Raw genomic sequence first — 26,873 nt, forward strand, 5'->3', positions numbered from 1 at the left:
TAGAGACAACTACTTGACTATAGATGAAGCTATGAAGTCGCTGCGCATGAATGTCAAGTTGAAGGAGGCTCAGTCGCGTATGAACCAACTCCAGGCGGACATGTACAAGATTCTGGAGGCTCACAATCTTGGCGACGACATGTTCCGCAAGGCGCCGAGACGCATCGTGGGCTACCTATTGGAGGCGCTGCAGCCGGCCTGGTTTCGAAAAATTGTCCGGCATCAGCTCACCATGGAATCAAACAAGGAGATGAAGAAGCAAATTGTTCCATTCTGTAAGTGGGTCACCACAATGTTGGCCCAGTACATGCAGTGGAATGACGACGCGCGAGCCCAGAAGCCTGCACCAGAGGCAAAGCCAGGCCAACGCCAGCAACGCGGTAAGCCGCCGCACCCGAGCACAAACAGCAGTTCAACGACGACCAGCAGTAAACCGAGCAGTGACCAGTCTACTACAGGTGAGCGTAAGCGCCCTGCGCTACCATGCTTGAAATGTGCTTCTCCAGAGCACAGTGTGCGTCATTGCCCGCACGCGCAACCAGGCGAAGCAGAGAAGCTTATCGCGGAAGTGCGCGAAAGGTAGCAAGCAAAACAGCGTCTGCACACGAAAAAACTGTACGTACCTCCTGATGGTGGCGTCCCCTCTGGCAGCAGTTCCGAAGGGACACCGACAGCGCCCGGTCACGTTATTGCCGTTGCTGATGGGCTAGAGGTGACTGCAACTCTCCTCGACAGTGGGTCTGACGACACTCTCATTTCCCGCGCAGCTGTTGAGGCGCTACTGAAACTCGACCCGGGCCTCGACCTGCGCGACGCACCCACACCAGCGTATGGAAGACCGGTCGGGGGCCAGCTCGTTGTGCTATCTCGGCTCGCCCTGATACGCAAAGTGAGTCTAGCCACTTCAGCTGGGCCCCTAGTGCTAAGAAACCTACGGTGCTGGGTGGACGAAACGGACGAGGAGCTCACCATTACGATTGGCCGTCCGATGATGGAGCGGTTAGGATACTCGGTGGACGCGTTTTTGGTGGCAGCGCTTACAAACCAGCCGGAATACGACGGGGGAGGTGGCGCCCAGCTGCCACCTGACAGCTCGCCGATGCTGAAGATGCAAAGACTCCAGTATCAGGCTTGCTACGACCCACCATCCAGCAGCGAAGCGACCCCATTGGAAGATTTTGCCCTCACGCCGAAGTTCGAGAGCGATGACGTGGCCTCCCAGCGCGTTCAAGAGCTTTTTGTCAAGGGCTTAAAGGAGGCTGTCGCACGTGGGCTAAGCGATCGGGGCCTACTACGAATGAAAGCGTCGTTGGACAAGTACACCGACAATTTCCGTGTGCAGTTTGGTTTGGACCCGCCGGTTAAAGTTGCTCCACTCAAGGTTCGACTTAAGCCTGGTGCTACGCCCGTAAATGCAAAGCTCGTCGATACCCGCTGCTCCACCGCATATTTCTGGACGCGCACGTGAAGGAACTGCTCGACGCGATGCTGATTCGAGAGAACAACCGCAGTCGATGGTGCTCGCCACCACGCATCGTCCCGAAGAAGGACGTGGGAGACCTACGCATGACCATCGACGACCACGCAGTAAATGCGTGCACAGAGGCCATGCCCTTCCCCATGCCGCAGCTGGAAGTCGTGATCACTCATGTCGAAGGCGCCACGGTTTTCTTTTCTTGCGATTGGTTTAAAGGCTACTGGCAGCTGCCTCTCGACCCCAAATCCCAAGAGCTCTACACGTTCATGACCCACCGAGGCATGTACACGCCCCTCCGTGTCCCCATGGGAGCCACCGATTCAGTCGCATTCTGCCAGCAAGCAGTAGAAGAGATCTTCCGAGACGAGATTAACCGCGGCGTCCTAGCATGGCTGGACGATTTGTTAGGGTATGCGGCGGCGGAGGCGGAATTGTGTGACTTATTCGATAGGGTCATGCAGAAGTGTGCGGACTACGGCTTAAAGCTTCACCCAGGGAAGTGCGTATTCTTCACGAAGAGTATTAAGTCGTGCGGTAGGGTGATATCCGCAGCCGGGGTGACGCATTGTCCGGATCGCATTCAAGGGCTTGTCGACATGGCGCCCCCGATTACCGCCGCTGACCTCCAACAACTGCTGTGTGCCGCTAACTGGATGCGAACCAGCATCTCGGAGTACGCGGACATCACGGGTCCGCTGTACAAGACGTTGGAGGTGGCCATGAAGATCACAGGCAGCCGAAAGAAGTCCAAACTGCAGAAGACCAAGTTGGATGAATGCCAGTGGGGACAAGAGGAGACCGCCAGTCTCAACAATTTGAAGGACGCTCTAGCCCGAATTACGCCCCTCGCACACCCTCGAGCGGATTGGGATGTGTGCCTATTCACCGACGCAAGCGCTGAGTATTGGGGAGCTGTAGCTACCCAGATACCACCAGGCGACCTGGAAAAGCCCCGAGGCGAGCAACGGCATGAGCCACTTGCATTCCTCAGTGGAAAGTTTGTAGGTGCTGCCAGTCGGTGGGCCATTGTGGAGAAGGAGGCGTTCGCTATAGTCGAAGCCTGTCAGCGCCTTGACTACCTCCTTCTGCGTCCCGGTAGTTTCACTATTTTTACGGACCATCGGAATTTGATTTACATCTTCAACCCGTACGCCGTCGACGCTGGCATACATCGGTACCAAGCCGACAAGCTACAACGGTGGGCGCTCGGACTATTGTGCTTTAATTATGAGATCGAGCACGTAAGTGGCGAGGAGAATGTCTGGGGGGACCTACTTTCTCGGTGGGGTGCGCACAGAGACGACCCACCACCTAGCACGCTCCAACTTCGACAACTCGCTGTCGTCGATCAGGTTGCCCCACTCCAACAACCAGATTTTGAGTGGCCTACATCGACCGAGATACGCCACGTTCAAGATGAAGCCATCACACTTCGCGCTCCTGACGACGTGACTCTTGATTCTGAGCGAGACCTGTACGTGACCAACACAGGAAAGGTTTGGCTTCCTCCCGATGCTGGCGATCTTCATCAGCGTGTATGTGTTATCGGTCATGCCGGTGCCAGCGGTCACCGCGGTATCAAGGCCACATTGCACATGATCAAGGACGTTTTCTACTGGCCGACAATGCCTACTGACGTCGAGGCATTTATTCGCGGATGCATTCACTGCCTGAGTACTGGAAACTCTCGCGAGCCTCGACCATTTGGGCCTACTCTCCGTGCTACGCAGCCCAACGAAGTCTTACATTTTGACTTTCTCAGCCTTCCAGCAAGTTCGACGGGCCTCCAATACGTGCTCGTCCTGAAAGACGGAATGTCCGTCTACACTGAACTCGTTGGGTGCCCCGCCGCCACGGCTGACGAAGCGCTATCTGCTCTTGTAGACTGGTTCAAGCGATTTGGCATTGTGTACCAGTGGGTGTCTGACCAAGGCACCCACTTCAAGAACCAGCTGATCGGCAGCCTTCGCCGGCTATTTGGCGCCCAGCGCCACTTTGTGACAGCCTATTGCCCCTGGGCGAACGGGTCTGTCGAAGTCGTAAATCGCTTGGTTTTAAAGGCCATGAAGGCCCTGCTGAGCGAGCGGAAGCTGCGGATCATGGACTGGCCAAGTTTACTACCTGTCGTCCAGTACAGTCTGAACACCATGCCCTCGGATCGTCTCGGCATGGTTGCCCCACTCACGGTTTTTACCGGTTTACCGGGGTCCTCTCAACTGCGAGCGATCGTGCGCGGCGACAATATCATCCATCTTAGTGAAGACCGCCTAGCCAATTTCCAGCAGCAGCACCTCACGCAGGTTAGAGGCGCCCTCGACGAGATGCACCGGTCTGTGGCAAACACGAGTGCCGCAAAAACGCAGCAGAGACGGGACCGCCACAACCAGCGCGTCGGGGTGGCAATGCCCAAATTTGAAGTTGGAGACTTCGTCCTGGCAGCTAGCGTCTTACCGCGCCGAAACAAGCTAGCTCTCTACTGGCACGGGCCCAAGCGTATCGTTGCTACCGTAAACGACTACACTTTTCAAGTCCAGGACCTCGTCGCTCCGTATGGAATCACCCTGCATCATGCCTCAAGATTGAAGTTCTACCGTGATTCCCAGCGCGAGGTTACCGAAGACCTGCTCGACCACGTCCACCACGGCGCTGGGGGTCACCTGGTCGAGAAGCTACTGGACTGTCGCAAAGGCCCCGACGACTACGAACTCAAGGTCCAGTGGGTTGGTCTCGACCCTCTCGAAGCGTCCTGGGAGCCTGCCCGCGTCATGCTTGAGGATATCCCGAAACTAGCCGAAGCCTACGTCGTCGCACACCCCAGGCACCATGCCCTACAGGCGAGGTGGAGAGCCCTACGCGAGTCTGTCGCGCCGACGCAGCGAAAACGGGGGGGGAGTGATGCGTCTGTGTTGCTCCCGGCAAGCGACATCACGCCGATCCGACAACACCACAGTCGGTAGTTAGTGCTACGGACGCGGCGTCATCCGACCCCTTTTGAATGTCAACGTAAACAGCTTGCAGCACAACTTCAACAGAGAAGACTAGCTCTCGTTAACCAAATATTAATACATGTCAGTTTTACTTTGCAAGTCCACCGCGCAGAGCGATAGCTCAGATCAATGGACAAGGCTGCAGCTAATGGTCACCTTGAAGTGGTGGTTTGGCTGCATGGCAATAGGTCTGAGGGGTGTACAGTCAGAGCGATGGATGCGCTGCTGAAAACGGACACTTTAAAGTGGTGGAAAAGCTTCATGCCCACCGAAACGAAGGATGCACTATTCGCGCAATAAACGAGGCAGCTTGGAATAGCCACCTCGATGTTGCGCAATGGCTAAACGCACACAGAAGTGAAAGATGCACTACGGCTGCGTTGGACAGTTCAGCGGAACGACGCCATCTTGAAATGGTTCAATGGCTGGATTGCTATCGCCACGAGGGATGCACGACCGCTGCTGTAGAATCGGCTGTGCTTGGTGGTCACTTTGAGGTCGCGTTGTGGATTTTCCAACGACATCAGGAGTACGACATCGCTGATGCTCTGAGGAGGTGCCCCAGTGAACAACGACGCTGTGAGTTTGTGGAATGGATATACTTGTCCGACCCTGAGCTCTTTGAGCTTGCCATCGCAGAAAGACTCTTAATCAAGTGGTAACCTGTAGTCTACAGGCTGTAGAACATTGGGTAAGTGATCAACATTGGGAAATCAGATCGATTGATTCTAATGTTGTTTTAAGCGTTTAGGAATACCACGAATCCTGTTTTCTGTGACTTTCTATACCTGTGCACACTTTCGAAGAAATTTGGTACTGTATTAATGAGAGGCGACAACTAATGCCAAGGGTGTTTCTGCGCCCTTCGCGTCGTAGTCCTTGCAGTCCGCGCGCCAAATGTCACCATTCGGACTGCTGGTCAATTCAACCATGAGCACGTTCTTGTAAATGTCATCCGGTTTCTTTCCTTGAATCATCCATTGCATGAACTGAGCGGTCTGCTTACATCAAGTTTCTTGGTAGAAGGCGTTTTTCTGCGCCTAGGAAAATTACTATAGTAGTATAATGTTAGATTAATCCAGCGACAATTTCTATCATAGTTTTGATAATTCAATTATTTCTTAGAATTGAAACCAATTTCTGAGTACTTACGTCTGGTAAAACAACTGAATTAACAGAAGAAAAAGGCTAATATGCGGCTATAAATCCCTTTAACAGGCTTTAAAAGCAAAACTAGGCAGCTGGACCCGTTTTATATGAAAATAAAGCGATGAAATCGAATGCATGCGAAAGAATACACCCATAAAATCATCGGATATCATTCTAGAAAAGCGATGGAACAATCTATCAGTTCATAATTAATCATTAAAATAAAGAATCTCAATGATTTTTTTCAGTAATTATATTTTTCGCAGCCCTGGTTGTAGCCTGGGTGTAGCTCTTTAATCGTCTGAGTGCGAGGATACTCCTTGTTGGACGCATGGATGTATTGGGCGTACGTCACCAGCAACGGGCTGCTAAGGAGCTCGTCATCTGCTTTGCCAAGTTCGAGTTTCACGACATGTTCATCGGGTGTATGGGGTTGTTCAGCCAGCAAGTGAAGATCTTGTCCTGCAACTTCTTCGCTCCAGCACTACCGGCGTCGTCCGCTGTTGTAAGCATCTTCGGAAAGCCTGCTTTGCTTCCATAATGTTTCCCGAACACATAGGTCTTCAACTCTTGCCTAGTGGAGTGATATTTGTTGAATTCCGTGAGGTAGCTCAACTATGTAGCAAGCGCGGGGCTATCAAACAAGTCATCGGCCTTTCTGTCGACCTTCAACACTCTGAATATGCTCTCCGTGGAACTGCCCAATCCCTTCCAGCGACGAGGCTGCGCAGTCTAGCGATAACTTTCGTTTCCGGCATTGTCGCTGCTGCCGCCAGCATAGATGCCACTTTATCAGCCTCGAAGGACGCCATCGGCGCATCAGCCATGGTCTCGTCTGCGTTGGATTAGTCGAGCTTTGTCATGTACACTGACAAAAGTAATCGATCCTGCTTGATTGAGCTTTGACGCGCTGATGGCATCTTTCACTGACACGGGACCTTCAGCCAGGACGCGATCATGTCGCTGGAAGTCTTCAGCTGGGTCTTGTCTCCGAAGATGCCATCGGCCATATTGAATCCCCATGCTCTCTCTTCATCGCCTTCATCGGTGCTTTCCAACGCTTTGTGGCCCCTCAAGAACCTCTTTGAACCACCGAAGCCATCCAGAAAGCTGAATCAGGTAAGCTTTCCTCGTGGGTGAACATCTCGGATTCTGTGGCGCTGGACGCGGGATCAACACTTACGAAGAAGGCTACAGCCAGCAGCACGACGTAGTAGGAATGCATGGGCGCTCACACGTGAGGCCAACTAAATAACTGCGACCTGCGAGCGAAATGCAGAGAGGGTCGTTTTCAAAACTCAAGTTATGGCGAGAACTCCTATACAAATCTCTACACATACGAGACATAATCTCCTACTTCACACTAATACCACAGATTCTTGAAGTTGTAGCGTTGTATGGTTTTGTTCACTTTCAGCCCCTTTCGTACGTTTTGCACGTTTTCTACGGTATGAATTAGGAGAGTAGGAGAACTTAAATACGGTACTTAACTTGATGGCCCCGATAAATGACTTTTATCTCGCGTTTTCAGAGACTTCGCGTATGTTACCGATCACGAATTGTACATTCGAAGAGCTTCCGCGTGGAATCGACTTAATGCGTGTGATGCTTTCTATGAGGATGAGCAGCTTTGAAGGTCTTGGTCAACTTCAGGTGTTGATTAGTACAGACCTGTGTAGTAGTAGGGATTTTCTCGTGGCCAAGCTCCACGACGGTGACCCGCGTGACGACGGGCGAACGGTGATCGACTTGACAGCGTCACCATGACGAAGAGGACGGTGACGAAGGAGTGAACGAGCAGTCAGTTGGTGGCGGATGCAAGCCAGCGGGCTGGTGCCACAAGCGCGAGGGATCTAGAAGGGATACAGAGGGTCGCCATTGAAGCTGGGCGACTCGAGAAGATCGCAAGGAGAGACGACACGGCTAGGACGAACGACGTGCCGTATGCGGAGAAGGAGAGGCGACGAGGAAGAACCGATGAGCGGCAGAGAGACAGCGTGAGGTGAGTAGGTTAGCACGGACACCGTAGCAAGTAGGATTGGCGCGGATCGAGGGGACTTCGGTAGATAGGAGGGTGCGGCCTTGCGGACTGGCAAGCCTGGCCCTCAGTTCTGGATTTAGCGCGGGAAGAGCATTAACGACGAACTAATCTAAGCTACTTGGTGTCGGACGCGGAGTTATTGTTGCTACCTATCGGGAATTGGGGTACGGCGGCACTGCACGAGGTACGCTGTGTGGGGTTACGTATGCGCGTGGTAGAGCAGTAGGGTGGTGAGGACCGCGGAGAGAAGCCGCGGGGACTTCGACGTCAGTATGCGCGCTGGCGTCGTGCCGAGGGACATGGAGCACGGCTAGCGCACTTGTGCCGTCGCTCCGAGTCCGCTGTATATTGCATGTAAACCGGAACGCTTGCGGGGAGCAGCCTAAAGACCTACCGGGGTTGCGGTCGCCGATAATTGCTCTCTCATCACTGTCCCTATCCCTGTCGTCAACGGTGGACGAAGGGCCAGCTAACGCTGGAAACTCCCATGATGTCATGCTCCCGTTCTAGGCGAGGCTCAGCTCCAGGAGGTGTCAACTGAGTAGTCTAGAGTAATCGTATCTGTCCCCGCGTGTGATATGCCGACACCTGGAAGACTGACACCTTGACTCCATTAACAGCAAATACGAATACAGTTTTTTTAGCAAGTAGAACAGATGCAACGGCAAGCACGTGATCCTGGGACATAAATATCATGGTACATGTACCATGATATTTATGTGTTCAATCGAGCGTCTGTAGACCTCATTTTAGTAGAGCGAGAAGTAAAACCTATACCTGTCAGCTCAACTAAAAGTTTAGAGCGAGATGAAGGCAATTGGTGATTAGAAAGTGGTGCTTGCCAGACCACTCGCTCCGTGTGATGTGAAAATTCATCCGTCTGGATGCAACAAGCTCACTTCAAAACTTGCTTCCCAGCACTCAGCCCACTGATCTGAATCGCAAAGAAACAAGATAGCGCCATGAGCGTGGTGCTTGCGGTGTTCGCTATTCTCATCGCAAGTGCCGATCCAGCTTCAGCCAAGACCGGCCTGACACTACCCGTGATAGTCGAGTCCTCCACTCAAGAGCATGCACGTCCTGACGGCCTATATCGAGCCGCGAGATTCCTGCGAACTCACCAGATCTCAGCGGACCAAGACGACGACACCAGCGGAGAAGAAAGAGGTTTTGGGTCCAAGTCGAAATCCGCCAATGCCGAGAGAATCGAGGAATGGCTGAGACTCGGTCAATCCTCGGACGACATATTCACGTTTTTGAAGCTTGATTCCAGAGTTGACAAGGTTCTGACAAACTGACACTTCAGGGAGTGGAAAGAATACGTTGGAGTACGCAACAAGGACCAATCGCCTGAAATGGCAATGATCACGATCTTGATGGAGAAGTACAATACCGAACCTGTAGCGAAAATGCTTCAGGCGACCAAGACGGTATCAGCCACGACAACGATCGCAACGAGGCTGAAGAAGGCGCAATTCGAGACATGGTACAAGCAGGGCGTCAGTCCGGCTAACACTGTCTACGCTCTTTTCGGAGGGAAATTTAATGTCGTCTCAGAACAAGCCAATGCCGACTACCGCACCTTCTTGAATAAAAGCCACCCCGAATGATTCGATGAGTTGGTCCTGCCGCGCTTAGGTCCCAAAACTGCGTGACATCCAAAACGGTTCTTGGCACAGTGTAACGGGGTTACACGTACAAGTGGCTACAAGCCACTTGTGAATTTAACAGATAGGATATCTGTTAAAGTTTTAGATACTTCCTCACCTTGGTGTATGCCACACCAATGGATACATTGAAGTGGGCCACCACAATGAGTGGTCCACACATACCCAAAGATCCTATTGGTAGAAAGCAGCATCTTTCTAGCAATCAGAGACATGCATATTAGCGGGGCTCTGACAGCCAGCCGCTGCCAACCCCTTTCATAGATGATAAACAGTTTTTAGCAGATTTAGGAGGAAGATCAATTTACAAACAATACAGTTCTCATTTTACCTTAAACTACCTACTTGGAGTCTTATATAAAGTTAAATTATATTTGTGTATTCAAATATAATTAACCTAAGTAATTACTAAGTACTTACGCTTCCTCATACACGTAGCGCGATGTGTAAGCGAAAGTAGTGAGTCAAGTTAGACCCACTACACACAGACCTAAATAAAAAAATGTCGTAAGCGGTAGCTCAACCAAGTTTATCGTACTAGTTTTACATGTTAGAATCATTTATTTACCGATAAAGTGCATAATTCACATACGCATGTGCCCAAAACGCACCTGCATACAGAGAAAAGGTTTAACAGGACGAGCCTTATAAATGAAGCGATAATTTTTGTAGAACGCATTCGGGGACCCGGGTGGTGGACCCGGGGGGGGAGGGGGGCGCAGTTCGAAGGTTGAAACAAACGACATGTAGACTGAAAAGGAATAGATTAATTGGCATTAAAAAATTGCAAAACAGCAGCGGATAGAGCGCATAACCGTTTTTCTTCTTGCAATGCCGATGTTGGAGCTTGGACCACTGAGCACAAGTAGGAGTAAAGGAAGATAAAGTCGAGAAAGCCGAACTAGAAACGAAGCGAGAAACCAGCAGGTATGTTTGCAGGGGCTTATTGATGATTCCGATCGACGACTTCCTTTCGACGACAACCATAGATTCCAGTGTCTCCCCTTGCACTTTATAAATGGTAGAAGCGACCGCAGAAATGATAGGGAGCTGTTGAAAATGAAGAGATAGCGATCTTTTCCCACCAATGACAGACTTGGAGAGAGCGATGGAAGTCTTAGAGTATGCCTGTGCGTCGAGGAAAGTGGGAAACTGAATCTGCATCAATAGCGACCGCATTGGGGCCCCGAGCAATACGGACGAGTGCGTAAAGTGGTGGGTTGGAGGCAATCTTCACATCAATACCAGCGTTCGAGTCATGAATAATTTGATGGTCATATTAGCAGAGTAGGCGACATGTTCTAGAGTACCCAAAGTACCATTAGCGGCACCTTGGTAGGACGGACATTTTGAGTAACTTGAACAGGCATCCCATCGATTAGGTCAATAAACGGAGCTCGAAACTATGCTCGACGTAGGTGTCCACGGGCTCATCGACGACTCGTCGATGAGCCCGACGAAGAAACCGGCAGGGTGCAGCCGGTGCGGCGGCGGCATCATGAAGGCGCACTCTCCCTGCAGCGACGAGAACAGCACGTCCCTCATGACCCACGAGTTGTCGAATGCCGAAGTAGTCGTAGATCTCTGGACGACTGCAGGCGCTGTTGATGTTTAACCGCCCTGTATCCAGAGATGGCTGGTGTTGCACCTGTTACTCAATGACATCTCTGAGGTAGGAGAATGTTGCACCAATGTCACTTGATGACATCCGAAAAACAGCCCCAAACGACAGTTCTTCGAACTGCGAATTTCATGAAACAGAAGATAACCAGCCAAATATTCAGAGATTGGTGAAGTCATTTGGTAGACATTGCCAGTATATATTCTGTAGTGGGTCTAACTTGACTCACTACTTTCGCTTACACGTTGCGCTACGTGTATGAGGAAGCGTAAGTACTTAGTAATTACTTAGGTTGATTATATTTGAATACACAAATATAATTTAACTTTAGATAAGACTCCAAGTAGGTAGTTTAAGGTAAAATGAGAACTGTATTGTTTGTAAATTGATCTTCCTCCTAAATCTGCTAAAAACTGTTTATCATCTATGAAAGGGGTTGGCAGCGGCTGGCTGTCAGAGCCCCGCTAATATGCATGTCTCTGATTGCTAGAAAGATGCTGCTTTCTACCAATAGGATCTTTGGGTATGTGTGGACCACTCATTGTGGTGGCCCACTTCAATGTATCCATTGGTGTGGCATACACCAAGGTGAGGAAGTATCTAAAACTTTAACAGATATCCTATCTGTTAAATTCACAAGTGGCTTGTAGCCACTTGTACGTGTAACCCCGTTACACCATCCCCCCCTTAAGGTTAGACGCGCGGGGTCCCCGCACGTCAATCTTTTGGAATTGACCATTCGTCAATTTTCCGCGTTTGGAGAAGAAATCCGCGCTCATTCAATGATGAGCGCGCCTCACAAGAAGACCTCGAAGTCGGTGGGGAGTCATCTCTCCATCGACGACTACTTCGAACGCCAGAAGTCGAAGTATGGCGACGTCGTCGACTTCGACGACGACGATGAAGATATGGAGTGCGAGGAAAACTCGCCCTCAAAGCGCAAAGACTCAGTGTCGAGCGAATCGCTCGACCCTCATGCCAAGAACATTCGCCCGCGTGAAGGGGACGAATCGGACGCTTCGAGTTCGAAGCGTTCGCGTACTGAGAGCGATACCCCACTCGCTTCTGTTGGGGCTCTCAGTACTCCGCGCGCTGCGCCTGCAGCGCGCGATCCGTGGATGCCGTCCGCGTCCGAGATCACGGACCGTTTGGGAACTCGGTACCTCCGAATGAGGTGCCGCTGTACGTATGCAGCGCCAACAAAGATGACGCTGTGGCTGCTGGGCTGCACTTTGATGCGAAAACCCATCAAAGGCGCGATTACTACATCGGACTCTTTCATGAGCTCCGATGGTTTCAAAGCAAGAAGACATCTTCTCGCAGCAAAGCGCCCGAGTGGCAGGCACTTTGTCAAAGTTGGAACGCCTTTGTTGATAACTTCAACAAGAAACCGAGTGCTTACCGTGATCGGATTAAGCAAGCGCGTGATCGCTTCGAGACGTACTCGAAGCGTGGAAAGCTGGAGCAACTCCACGTTGCTGCGGCGGAGGCTGATGTGCCGTGCGCTGTGCCCGAGGGCTTTCAGTGCGCGAAGTGCTTCCCAGGAGCGATCCGCTTGAGCGACCGCGACCGGAACGAGTACACATCATTCCGTGTGCCCGAGAGTCTCAAAGAGCTCCGTGCTAAGTTCTTAGCACGTGAGGGTTCGGGCTCTAGCGATGACCGCAGCGCTTGTGCTACTTCCGCTGCGCCAGCGCGTACTGCTCTTCGTACGCCCTCACCATTTCCGGAACGTCCTCCAGCAAGACGTCCCGCGGCTCCCATGTATCTCGATGGGGAGGAAATCCTCTCCAACGAATACGAAAACGAGCCCCTTGTGGGTTCGTTTTCGGGATACTATGGTCAACAATCCGCTCAACAATCCAGCGGGTTGAACCGCGGGCGTCACGGATCGGCAGTGGCGGGGGTGGGAACACGCCCCGGGTATGATCAGCCCCGGGCTGATCAATGTGCGCCTCTCCACGACCGGGTGACCGCCGTGGAGTGTTTGCAGGGCGCTGAGTTCGCCGCCCTGAAGCAGGAGCTGGCGAACCAGAAGGCTCAAGTCGCGGCGGTCTCGCAGACCGCCTCGAATATCCAGGTCGAGCTGGGGACCCAGATGAAGGGGTTGCTCCAGCGCGCGGACGCGCTGGAGGAGAGGCTGCTCATCGCCGAGGCCAAGTCCTCCGCTTCTGCCTCGGCTCCTGCCGAGGCTTCGGGTCAGCCGAGCTAGATGGCTCGTGCTGCAGGTATGGCTTTAGCCGTCCGACGTAAAAGGTCGGATGGAGGCGCATGCTAGACGGTATGTCTAGCGCATATGCGTTGCCGTGCCGTGCCAACACAGTGAACGACCCGATGAAGCGCGGGGCAAGCTTGCTTGCTCCGAAGTCCGAAATTGCATGGTTAGGCAGGTTTTGCGTAGCTAACAAAACCAATGAACTAACTTTGAATTCATTTGTGTTGCCTCTGCCCACATTGTCTGCGTTCAGCTTCTGTTGGTCAACAGAAGCTGCTATTGCATCTTGGACAAACCGAATTACGGCTTGTCTTTTGGTGATGAAACTGATTGCATCCGAGCTGAAGTCATTCAGCTCGCTCTCCGCTAGAGGCCCGGCCTCTGCGTGGTTCTTTGCGGTGTCTGCGCCCTGCGCAGACCCGTGGTCGTTGGCCTTGTTGTTGGGGGAGTCTGCGCCCTGCGCAGACTCATGTGGTTTGTCCATTGTTGCAGCTGACACTGTGCAAGTGTCAGCGGTTTTCTGCGGCTGCTGTATTGCAGTCGTAGATCCTCCCCCACTTAAAGTGGGAGCCATCACTCCGAGTAAACTCGGTAGGCGTGGATGCCGCATGGCATTCACGTAGAACGGTGTATGCCCGGTCGAGGCATGCACTGAGTTGTTGATGGCAAACTCTGCCATCGATAAACACTCGCTCCAGTATTGGAACGAGTGAGCGTAGCTCTTCAACATATCGACGAGCACGCGATTCACGCGCTCGGTTTGACCGTCCGTCTGCGGATGATCCGCAGTCGACATTGAAAGCTGGCTCCCAAGAAGTGTAAACACTTCTTGCCACAGGTGCGCTGTGAAGCGCGGGTCTCTGTCTGACACGATGTCGGACGGCATGCCATGGTGTTTGAACACCATGTCGACGAGCAGACGGGCCGTCTGCTTCGCGGTCACCACTGCCGGCACCGCAGCAAGATGTACCATCTTGCTGAAGCGGTCGACGAAGACCACAACGCCGGTATTCCCTCCGCTGTCCGGGGGAAGACCAAAGATGAAGTCCAAAGACATGGACTTCCAACACTCCGACGGAGTCGGTAGTGATTGTAAAGGAGCCTGCGCGAATGGCGCAGGCTTCACGCGTTGGCATATCTCGCAAGCACGGATGTACTCGCGCACCCACTTGTACTGGTGATGGCAATAGATGTCACGCGTGAGAGAGACGTGTGTCTTCTCACGCCCGAGATGTCCCGCAGTCGGGGCATCACGATATTCGTACATGATCCTGAGTCGCAGGTCATGATCATTCGGCACGACAACGCGATCCGCGTTGTCGTCGACTGCATTGTAAAGCAGTAGTCCGTCGTGCACACGAAAGCGGTGTGCACGCGCTCGAAGGTGCTTGGTCAGCTTCTGACGGGACTTGTCAGAAGGCGCTGTGCCATAGGCCAGCAAGAGCTTCGCGTCCGCGTCGTGCGCGAACGCGGCCTTCACATCATCCAACAAAGATGATATGGGTTTGCTCGATCGCATGGCGTCAATGGCATTGACGTCAACAGCTTCTGCATAGTCCGGCCGACGTGATAACGCGTCGGCCACCACGTTCAATCTTCCGGGTTTGTATTCGACCCGGAAGTTATACTCCGCAAAGAATGAGAGCCATCTCGCCATTCTTTGTGATATGTGTGGCGACTTCACTGCAGTGCAATGTGATGCATGGTCGGAGCAGACCACAAATGGTCTACTTCCAAGTAGATACACTCGGAACTTTGCGAGTGCGTACCTCATGGCAAGGAGTTCCTTGTCATTTACCGGATAGTTGCGCTCAGCTGGCTTCAGCTGACGCGATTGGTAGTAGACGACACGATCGCGGCCCTCGTGATCGTGCTGCATCAACGCACATCCGATCGCGAAGTCGGATGCGTCGCACACTACGTGAAATAGGCGATCTTGGTCAGCCACTGCCGTGATCGGCGCCTCAGTCAAGCCCTGCTTGACTGCATCGAATGCCTTTTGGCAATCGGTTGTCCACTTCCACACAGCTTCTTTCTTAAGAAGCTGTGACAGCGGGCGAATCTTGCCCGCATAGTCTTCCACGTACTTGCACAAGTACGTGGCCAAGCCAAGGAACTGCCTCAGTTCCTTGACACTTGAAGGCGTTGGACATTCATTGATCACTCTGACCTTTTCCGGGTCAGGGCGAACACCATTCTTCCCTACGAGACACCCGAGGACGGGTATCTCGCTCGCCCCGAAGATACACTTCTTCAGGTTCGCGTAGAGCTTATGCTTTCGCATAAGCTCAAGTAGCTTCCGGAGATGCACCCGGTGCATCTCTACGTCGGTCTTCCCGTCCACAGCCCGGCTGTGGATGAATACATCATCGAAGTAGCTCGGTGCGAAGTCGCGCACAGAGCGCAACAAGTGCGTCACGCACCTGTTGAAAGTCGCAGGGGCGTTCTTAAGCCCCTGTGGCATTACTAGCCATTCCCAGAGCATGCCGCTTGGCGTGCTCACTGCCGTGAGAGGGATATCGCTCTCACGCATTAGGATTTGATAAAATCCATCTCGCAAGTCGAGAGCACTGTAAACGGTGCTCCCGGCCATCGAATCGATGATAACATCTTTTCGCGGTAGCGGTGTCTGCGCCGGTACCGTCGCATCGTTCAGCTTGTTGTAGGCATGAACGATGCGCCATCCGCCCTGTGGCTTCTTGACACAGAACGTCGGAGCACTGTGCGGGACTTTGATTCCCGCACTTGTCCTGCTTTACGACGACTTTCAAAGAAGTCGTCGATCGCTTTCACTTGCTCTCGCGGCAGTGGCCACTGCCGCGTGACACAGTACTTCGTGCCCGGCACGAGATCAATCTCGTGCTGAATGCCCTTATCCTGCGGAAGCTCCGCAGGAATCTCTTCCGGGAGTACGTCTTTGTACTCCCTCAACAATTCGTAATAGGGACTCGACTTCAGCGAGTCCCAACCTTGTTCCTCGAAGCGCTCTCGCTTCGTCTTCGCACTGAGAGTGTCTTCACTCTCAGTGGTACTTCCCATGAAGAGCTGCCTCAGCTCTTCGCTCTCGCTCGCCGTTCTTTCGCTGTCCGAAAGAACGCAGACTTGCTCGATGCGTCCATCGTGCAAGTCGCGCGTGAAGCGCTTCCAGCTCATGGCTGGAAGCGAAGTCAACTCCGACGCCGTCGTCGGAGGACTAGCGAGTTCCATGTCACGATACTGGAATCCAGTATCGGTGCGCGTCAAGACGCTTAGCGTCTCGACATCCGGCGTCACCGCCTCAGTCTGCCCGGCAGACTGCTCTTGATGCGTCTCGGTCCCGGACCGAGACTTGCGCAGCGTTCTCCGCTTGCGCCGTCTTCTTGTTGTGCGGAGCCTGGCGTCGCACAGTTGTTCTTCTGGTCCAAGCCCGGCCGTGGGCAGTTGTTCGCCGGTGGACCCTGTCCGCGGGCGCGCGATATCAAGCCCGGCTTGATCGCATGGCGCTTCGTCGTGCAGCCCGGCTGCACGACAGCATGCAAATTGTGTCAGTGCGGTACGTTTGCAACCGTCCGCACTGTTTGCAGCGTCAACTCCCGGAGTTGACACGCCTTCGTCACCTCGACGCCATTCATTGGCGGAGCCCTCCATTACCGAGGGTGCGTCGGCTCCCGGAGCCGACGCGTCGTTGTCGACCTGACCTCTTCGGGTCAGGGACTGTCCCTTACACGCTTGAACGTGGGTGTTGGTTCCCGGAACCGACACATCCTCATCTTCCGACGTCTGCAGCACCGCCGACGTGGATCCCACTTGTGCGCGCCCTCGCGCACTTCTTGGGCACTCCGGGACAGCAGCATAAAGCGCTGTCTCGACTGGTGAGCCCCGCGCACCTGCTGGTGCGTGCGCTGCGGTAACAGGGCCACCACTCTCTGTTCCGCTGTCGCGGCCGGAGCGCACGAGCGTGCGCTTCTTCCAGTCTATCACCGGATCATGCCGTGCAAGCCACGGCATGCCCATTACATGTCGAACTTATCGTCCAGGTCCAGGACGATAAAGTGTTCGACAAACACTCGTTGTTTGTACGAGAAGCGCACGTTCACGACGCGCTTCTCGGTCTTCACGATGGCACCTGTTGCCAGTCGTACCTCCAGAAGACTTCGAGGTACATTTACCTCCTCGAAGTCAAGACTCGGCAGGCTCCGTAGTCGAACAAAGTTGTTCGACGCGCCTGAATCTACCAATGCTCGAAGAGAGTCACTCACTCTCTTCGAGTAAACCTTCAAGATGACTAGGTTCGACCTGTCATCTTGTTCCTTGCAGCGAGAGCTAGTCTCACTGGGGGCTGCAGTCATCAGTGCTGCTTGCCCAATGCCGGGCACGCGTGACTGCATTACCAGTACGGCGCCCCGCGCCTACTGGATGTTCGCGTTTATTGTTGGTCCGCGGCGATGCCTAGCATCGCCACGACGGCCACCTCCAGGGGGCATGGGAGCTGTGCACTCCCGTGCAAAGTGACCGATCCTTCGGCAATGGAAGTATCGCACGTTGCCTCCTTGCTGCTGGTAACCAGCAGTTGTTGCGTTCGAGAGGTCCATTGGTTCTGGACGTCCCGTCCTCGCTACCGGTCGCGGTTGCGGCCTCAGTACATTTACATGGAGTTTAGCCTGCCGCAGGCTAAACTCTTCTTGCATGGCAAGGGTGATTGCAGCTTCGAGAGTACTCGGGTACTCTCGGAAGAGATAGCTCTTCACGGGCCCATCTCTAAGTCCCTTCATGAACGGGACGACCTTAGTCGCCTCGTCAATTGGATTCGTCACGATATTTGAGACCAAGTATCGTGTGCGCTGCGCGTAAGCATGGACGCCATGCTTACCCTGCTGAAGGTCGAGGAACTCCGCCCTCGACCGGAACTCGTTTTGCGGGGGTTCAAACGCTTGTCTAAGCTCCTCTTTGAACACTTGCTGAAGCACGTAGGATCGGAGAGTCGGCGTCCATACGCCCAACTCCTTGCGCGTCCGCCAAGGCAGGACATGGCGAACGCGACCTTCGACAGCGGGTCGACGATGCGTCGAGCCGCTATGGCTGTTTCGAGTTCGACAAGCCATCGGAGGAGAGGCTCGCCCTCTCTTCCCACATAATTGCTTACGCTCAACTTTAATGGTTGAGCACGCGGTGTCGTCCCTGACGACGCCGTCACTGAGGAAGCAGCATCACGCTGCTCCTTCATGATGAACCCCAGAGCAACACCATGTTGCTCCGTCGGCGATAGCGTACGCAGCATTGTAGCTATCGCCGCTTCTCCAATGACTGTTGACAGTCGTTGGAGGGCCTCCCACTCTGGGTCAGACAGGTGGGGGCAGTCAGCGCGTGCAACATGCGTTGCAGGCGTGTTGGAGCTCTCCATGGACACCTCCGTGCTCATGTGGTTCTCGGCTCCGCGTTCGTACGCCGCGTACGAACGTCAAGCAGTCGGTCGTTGGACGGACTACAAAGTGCTACCAGGTGTAGTGGGTCTAACTTGACTCACTACTTTAGCTTACACGTTGCGCAACGTGTATGAGGAAGCGTAAGTACTTAGTAATTACTTAGGTTGATTATATTTGAATACACAAATATAATTTAACTTTAGATAAGATTCCAAGTAGGTAGTTTAAGGTAAAATGAGAACTGTATTGTTTGTAAATTGATCTTCCTCCTAAATCTGCTAAAAACTGTTTATCATCTATGAAAGGGTTGGCAGCGGCTGGCTGTCAGAGCCCCGCTAATATGCATGTCTCTGATTGCTAGAAAGATGCTGCTCTCTACCAATAGGATCTTTGGGTATGTGTGGACCACTCATTGTGGTGGCCCACTTCAATGTATCCATTGGTGTGGCATACACCAAGGTGAGGAAGTATCTAAAACTTTAACAGATATCCTATCTGTTAAATTCACAAGTGGCTTGTAGCCACTTGTACGTGTAACCCCGTTACATCTTCCAGCATCCCGATACGCTCAAGTTATCCAAACAGGCAGTTGCTGACGTGCTTAAACGACTAGGTTTTGATACGCCGACATCAATACGATTACCCACACCAAGCCAACCAATTTGGATCCCAAGATAAGACCAAACTGTTTACTGTAGCCAATCGGTGTACCTGCATAATTCTTCTTCTGCATTCGTCCAGAGATCTACGACTACTTCGGCATTCGACAACTCGTGGACCATGAGGGACGTGCTGTTCTCGTCGCTGCAGGGAGAGTGCGCCTTCATGATGCCGCCGCCGCCCGCTTACTACTGCCCCCCGGCCGGTTTCTTCGTCTGGCTCAACGACGAGCCTGTGAACACCTACGTCGAGCATAATTTCGAGGTGAGCGTGTGCGGAGCATGAACAGGGTAGTTGTCCGCACGGTGCACTCTAGAAGCCCAGCATCCGCCGGTCTTCGTCCAGTTTTGCATGAATGGAGCCGTCGCTGCGGTACAAAATGACGTCCTAATTGTCATTTGTTTCAACTCGGCTCGCGACGGCCGAGTGTTGATGTGTATTCGCGAAGCGAGCACTGAAGAGTGAGGTGTTGGAGTATTAAAGAATCACGGGGTATGCTACTGCAGTTCGCGTTAACTCAATTTTTTGTTGAAAATAGAGGACTGCACTTGAAGCAGTCTACATGTCGTTTGTTTCAACCTTCGAACTGCGCCTCCCCCCGGGTCCACCTCCCGGGTTCCCGAATTCTCTGGACGACTGCAGGCGCTGTTGATGCTTAACCGCCCTGTATTCCAGAGATGGCTGGTGTTGCACCTATGTTACTCAATGACATCTCTGAGGTAGGAGAATGTTGCACCAATGTTACTTGATGACATCAATAAAACAGCCCCAAACGACAGTTCTTCGAACTGCGAACTCAATCACCAATTTACCAGTCTGTTTGTTCAAAGCGAAACTGCAGCGAGCATTAGTTCGAAGTAGCAAAACTAAGATAGAGCCAACGTAACTTGAATCGACTATTTTCGAGTGCAACATAACCATAAGAGATATTATTTTACATCGACTATCTTTCCCGCTATGTTCGTGCTCATTCAGTTCAACACGAATTTCCATGATTCGCAGGGGATATTGTTCAGTTCACTGCCCAGAGGCGGAGGTGTGGATGCTTTCACTCGACGCGGATTAGTTCGAGCTTTAGGGGTCCTTGCACGCACTTGAATTTCGCATTCTCGAGTACTTGCGGCCACTGGCGATCAGCTACGAAAATCACAAGACCCCCACTTCTGCTTGTTATAGCGTGTCGAATACTGCACGTTCATCGAAAACCGAACGACCATGTGACTTTTTGAAAAGGATAATGCCAGTTTACTGTACGACGGGGTGGCACATTCCTATCAATCAGATTTGAACTTCGATTAGCAGACTGAGAATACAACTGTTGAGCGTGCTGCGGTGGTATGCCAGAATGCATAGCTCTACTCTTTAGTTCCCCCCACCAGCAAGTCGAATCTGGATTCCTCGTCAATAACTCGCAGAATATCTTAGTCCTTTTACATTAGCAGCTAATCTTCTCTCTATTCTTTAGCTACCCCAACAGTCTCGCTCGAATTGCACTTCTGCGCTGTCTGGGCTGTATTAAGTTATATCTTTACGCTATCTCAAGCTCTACTTCTTCCGTAGTAGTAGTTCATTATTCATGTAACCCTGAATCAGCTGACTGCATGACGCCATATCGATCGCCATAATTTCTATTCCATCAGCTAACGTCTGTGTGCTGCTTATAGAACTTGACGTATGAGTCGTAAAGACCCCTGCCCACATAGTCGTCTGCTGTGGCCTCGACACGAAGCCACCCGTAGACCTTGCGAGGGTCGGTCTCACTCGCCATCCAACGAATGACCAGATCGTCCAACAAGTCAGAAGCGAGTGCCTTCGTGGCCGGCACTTTCTCCGCGTCAAGCAGCATCTTGGACAAGGACGCGTCGTAGAAGTGCTTCCTCAAAATCGCGAGCATGTTCACTCGCTTGCTGGGGTTCTGCTCTCTGAAGAACGTAATGTACTTCTCCCAGGTCGGGAGAAGTGGACTGTCGAACAGCTTATCGCCTGCCTTGTTCAGCTTCAGCAGCGTGAAGACAGTATCTGGGGCGTCGCCGTTCCTGTTCCATTTTTGCAGCAGCTCAGCCCCCAGTCGCTTCGACACGCTTTCCGTACTCGGATTCTTGTTCGCGTCAACAACCAGCTTCGCCAAAGTATCGCTGGAAAAGTGCTCCATCATCGTTGAGATCGCGAGGTCTTCGCGTCTCGGGTACCTCTCATTAAAATCGTCCGTGTACTTCAGCCAAGAGCTGAAGAGTGGGTTTTCAAACAGAGTATCTTTCTGCTTGGCGCTGTGCATTTTCAACAGCGTGAAGACGTCGTTGGGCGACCTTCCGGTGCTCAGCCAGCGCTGGGTCTGCTCGGACTGCACTCGAACCGCGATGGCCTTCGTACTCGGGACTTTACTCGCCTTGATAATCATATCGACCAACGTGTCTTCATCATAACGGATCTTCAACTCTGCGAACATCGATACCTTTCTGCGCGGGTACTTCTTGTTGTACATGTCCACGTACTTCATCCAGGAGTTGACTTGAGGTGCTTCGAAGAGCTTGTAGCCCGTCTTGTGGAGTTTCAACAGCTTGAAAATGTCTTCGGGGGATGCTCTAGCCTCCATCCAGCGATAGATCTGCTCAGTCTCCAGCCGTTTGGCCATGGTTGCCGTACCCGGCACTTGCTTCGCCAGACCAATCATCCTGGCCACGCCGTCTTCTCCATAGTGAGCCACTAGCGTCGATATCAAACTCGTTTGGTGCTTGGGGTTCTCCTTGTTGAATAGCCTCATGTAGCTGACCCACTGGTCGAGCTTCGGGTTACCGAGGACGTCATCCGCTTTGTTCAGCCCCCATAGCTTGAACACGTCGTCCGCATTCATTCCTTTGGCGAGCAATGCCTTGAGTTCGTCATCGATCGTGGTAGTGGACTTTAGCGTGTTAGCAAGTGTCTCCACCCCCGAGACGGGGATGGACCTCTCTTCCCCGTCTGCTATGATCGTGTGGGTCCTCAAGAGCCTCGTGGTGAGTGCATCGCTCCTGTCGCCTGCAAGTGGCCGGATCCGAAGTTCACTGCCAGGTGTAGAGAGTTGGGTTTCCACTGCACCCTTGACAGGGCCAAGTAGGACGGCGGCAGATACAAACACGAGTCGGTGAAGACGCATGAGTGTGTTCCCAGGTGGCTCGAGTAGCAAAGTGATGGTGGGGAGAGCGAACTGCGACTGACGTTCAGTTATTGATAGAAGCCAAGAGGTGATGGTTCGGAGAGCAAATCTACAGGCCTATCCTAAACCATACATGTACTTCGCATGCTTTTTACGATCACACGGTACAGATGTACATGTACACTGTACATGTGTTATAAAGTGATAGATTGGTGAGAATCTCTATACATGTACCAGTACAGACCAGTTACATAGTACACACAGCACAAATTCAGTGCCATCCCTATTCATGATCCATGGGTGGCAGCGCTGCAAACCGACTCGTTATGATGTCTGAAGTCGTTGGTGCATCTAACGATAAATGCTCGCCGTGTACCCTAATCGCACCATTGCCAGCGAGGTACAATACATGTACCACGGTCCCACTACGAAGACTCAATATTCGACCGTAAGACCGGTTCTCAACCGAGGCGGACGCATGCGTTTTCGGACACTTTGTGATCTGATTGGTTAACAGGACGTTACAAAAATGATACTGCACAACGCATGCGTTGGCAAGCGTTAACTACTTTTGGCCAATCAGTGCACTGCATTATTTGCATTCCCCTCCCCCTCCTCTGACATGGCGTCGGTCCGGCTTCGACGTGCTTCTCCCCCGCGCTTCACCCCCACCGCAAGGTAACGGCGTCGCTGGAAAGCTGAAGATGAGCTGTGCGGCCTTCTGGTTTGTTTGGTAGCCATCAAGCAATACCAAGCAGCACGAAAAAAAAAATCCAACAGTTCGAGAGCGGATTTCGTGGCGAGTGCATGCTTCTACGCTACTTAGAGATTCAGCTTTCAAGAGATACTACTTGGACGATGGCAGGCGCACTGGGTGCTCCGACGTTTAATGAAACTTGTTGTGGTGGGGGAGAAGCCTGCACGAGCTCTGGTATAAGGTTACGCGCCACCGGGGCTTGGTGGGTTGGGCCAGCTTCGCTCCCCATTGCCGGACGGGGGGGTTTTGATCAGTGCTTCAGATATTGTTGAGTCGTGAACCACACGTAGATCACACAGAGTAACAGTACAATGATTGGATAATATTGATCAAACACTGGTCCAATCAAATTTGGTCAGTTTCATTCTCAACCGAGCATACGGGGTAGGGCACGAATGTAACGCACGCGTCGAGAAAAACGCTTCGGTTGAGAACCAGCCTAAGTTAGAATAGATCGACTATCAATATTGTAAATTCCTGCGTAATGTACTGTAGCGTCTTGTACTGTACATGTGCATGAATTATAGGGCATACTGGTACAGTATTCGACTATGTAGCGCTCCATCCGAGGAATTGAAATGGGAAGAGCCATAGTAAAAATAAGATTAAATTAAGTGTACAGTTCTACTAGTACAGCTGTGTGACCTGAATAAACAGGACAAATCAGAAGTCGAAACGAGGACATAGGGGCGACCCCCCCTGCTGGGAGGTTGTGTCCTTGGACTTGAAGTTGGAGCAGGTCACGGGATACACCAAAAGTTTAACTATTAAAAAATATTGTGTGTCAATAAAAATGTTGCAGCAACTTTGTAGATCCTACAGTTCAATACATGACGGGTACCCGCGCAGGTTTCGTCATATCAGGAAATCCGTAGCTTGTGTATTCTTGATAGAAGTAGCTTACATGTTAATAATGGCATCCTAGTGCATGGCCTCCTACGACCCTTCAAGGCAGGGGACTTGACGTGCTTAGGATACTTTGAGCTTAAGCACGCATCGGTAGTGCTTATCTTTTGATCACATTCGCATTCTTCTCCTTTTGCCTCCGATGCATCTCCCAAGTCCTGAGTAAACTGCCTGGTGAGTCTATCTCCACTCCTATAAGCACACGTCGAAGTAGATCGGACTGCTCCTTTTGACATCGACATCGCGTCAAGAGAGCGTGGACTTTATCATTTTCCGAACATGTACCAATATGCAGTACAGACACCTGCTTCAATAATGAACACAAAAATATCCTTTTAAGGCTATTTTTGTGCAGATCACAGTTGACTGTAATATTACATTACCTTTCACAAATTTATACATATCAGGTGTTAGTAAATGTCTGTACTCTTGAATAAGAAATGTGAGAGACGTGTGTATCTTCTCTTGAGTGTATTGAGGTACAGTATTGTGCGTCAATAAGGAACGCCTGATTTATATACGGTCCGAAAGTATATATATATTTTATTGAATTAGTGAAGTATAACTTCATGTTAGCTTTACTGGCAAGTCCCGAATGATTCCAACAGTGCTGTATCATCGAGGGACTAACCTGACTGCAGGCCGTCTCGCACCACATTAGGGAAGTGAGGAGGTCGACTTTGTATGGATTATCTACTCCGTCTCCTAAGCGATCCAAAGCAAGGAGTATTTTCTGCGATAGTACTTGAGTCTTGATACAATGGATAATGCCTTGATCCATCGATTGCACTTTGGTCGTGGTGTTTGGCGGCAACTTCTCCACTCGCACATTGTGGAGGGTTAGACCCGTTTCATCGTGAGATGAAGTACTGGTAGACTACCAGCATGGTGTGTGGCCTGATTTTTTTGCTCATCCCCAGTTCCTGATTTCACACCTGGACAGCAAACCGAACCTATTAAGTATCACAGGCTATTAATTGTATAACCGTTCCTTATTGACGCACAATACTGTACTCGTCGATGTGGGCAAACGAAATCTCAGCTAAGAGATTTTTCTTACAACCATGTAGCTGTCTTCATCCCTTTGCAAATTGAATTTAGACCTGGTTTATTACATTCACAGTCAGACCCAGAACCAGTAAGTATTTTTCGATTTTTGCAGGGTACGGCAATTAGTTGCACTCTATAACATGGAGACTGGTTGCAAAGTGAGCAAAGACCAGCGTGCGTGAGACCCCCTGGCCGCAGGAGGCAGCTCAGCTATTGGTGGAGGTGAAGGAGTGCCGTCGAGCTCAACGTGATTGCTTTGGCGGGGCTGGATCACCTACTAAACATAATAAAACCAGCATTTTCTATATAGTAGGATTGTGCACTTGAACTTGCACATTGTGCATTTGATTTGGGTTTCAATGCATTTGCTTTTGTTCTTTGTGAACTTGGCCTGGAAAAGGTGTACTATCGAGGTGCAGTCATGCGCCTATAATTCGACACCGGAATGAACCGATAATGAAGATATGATCTGAAGCTCTTTGTACAGTCGCACTAGCGATTCTCAAGAAATTCATGTACCTTAGTAATAGTTTAGCGATATAAAGCAACAAAACCCAGATTCGTTCAGTAACAAATGTATCGTAATTTTAATTTGTCAGGCTTCTAAAGGTACACAACACACAAAATAGAAAATCATCGATCCCCCCCCCCTCAAAACAAAATAAAAATAAAAATATAAAGTCGTAGTTTTAACTTTCTAAAGGTAAAAAGCTAGAATTTCTACAGGACATCATTTCTTCAAAGTGAAAATGTTAGCAGCAACTCACGTGCGGACACACTAGTAAAAAGAATCAAAATTGGTTAACTAGCTTAAACACATCTCGTAATAGAAGGTTTCAGAGTGGCACATAATCGGACAGTAAAGATTTTGAAAAGATCATACCTAAAACCAGGCAAACGATTAGCCGGGTTAGCATTTACCTGGTTTTTGCTGAGAGTGACGGCCGAATGTCATCCATCGAGCAGCAGGATGACACCGCTAGAAGCTGTCACAGAGCAGCAACTATTAGGAGGACAGGTACCGTGCGCAAACAAACAAGACGCCCGGCGGCTACTAGCTGACTACGGACGTGGTATTCATGACTCGCGGTGGATTGGGCTCTGCTATGTTGTCAATTCGTATCTCAATCGGCTAAGCTCTTCGACTAGAGCCACTTTATCAACTCCCAACTCTGTTGCGATAGATAAACTTGCAGTTTTTTCGAAAAGAGGATTTAATGTTTGCAATACTGGGCGTTCCTACACAAGGTCTACTGTACTTGCTTAAGTGTATTTGGCATTGCACTTTGTGCATTTGATTTTGTTCTTTGTGAATTTGGTCATGCTCTTGGTGAATTTAGCCTGGAAAAGTGTACTTTGACATGGGGGGGGTCAGAAATCCACTCCATAAAACGCGGGTCTCTGGGCGAGATCCAACAATCAATTTTGGAAATCACACTTGTCCGATAACAATACCCCTATTTGGGGTTGTCAATGTCCGCAGCAGCAACTAAAAAATTTTTGTCAAAATGTTTTGTTGACCAATAGCGAGCAGAGAGCTTTGGCCACCCCCTTTTTGCTCTGCGCAGCAGCAGATCAAGATTACAGATGCCACGCCCGACAGCGCGCCAGGAGGTGCTGCGAGAGCTGCGCGCAGCTTTAGTATTGTGCCAGGGGACTCTTTCGGACTGCTTGTGCTGAGGCCTTGCGCTCCGACTTTAGAATCGCGTTGCAGCAACGCTTGCTGCACACAACCCGATCAAATGAGCCCTTGGCGTCGAATGACGAGTAGACGGACCTTATGAATGCTCTGCTCGCAACTGCTGAGA

The 26,873-nt window shown here is 51.4% G+C and overlaps 2 protein-coding genes across 2 annotated transcripts; one reads left to right on the plus strand and one right to left on the minus strand.

Moving 5' to 3' along the window:
- Nucleotides 1-46: 46 nt before the first annotated feature.
- Nucleotides 47-19,504, plus strand: IUM83_03465 (DNA/RNA polymerase; the record flags this gene model as incomplete). The annotated part of the gene is made up of 4 exons (XM_067927468.1): nucleotides 47-380; nucleotides 768-1,268; nucleotides 1,394-4,197; nucleotides 19,301-19,504. The coding sequence occupies 4 exons, from the start codon at nucleotides 47-49 to the stop codon at nucleotides 19,502-19,504; spliced, it is 3,843 nt and encodes a 1,280-aa protein (XP_067795262.1).
- A 1,351-nt stretch (nucleotides 19,505-20,855) lies between these two features.
- On the minus strand, nucleotides 20,856-22,352 carry IUM83_03466 (putative secreted RxLR effector protein; the record flags this gene model as incomplete). Its single annotated transcript, XM_067927469.1, has 1 exon — nucleotides 20,856-22,352. The coding sequence occupies one exon, from the start codon at nucleotides 22,350-22,352 to the stop codon at nucleotides 20,856-20,858; it is 1,497 nt and encodes a 498-aa protein (XP_067795535.1).
- Nucleotides 22,353-26,873: the final 4,521 nt, after the last annotated feature.

This window comes from Phytophthora cinnamomi (assembly GCF_018691715.1).
Source record: "Phytophthora cinnamomi strain GKB4 chromosome Unknown Contig21, whole genome shotgun sequence".
Classification (NCBI taxonomy): domain Eukaryota; phylum Oomycota; class Peronosporomycetes; order Peronosporales; family Peronosporaceae; genus Phytophthora; species Phytophthora cinnamomi.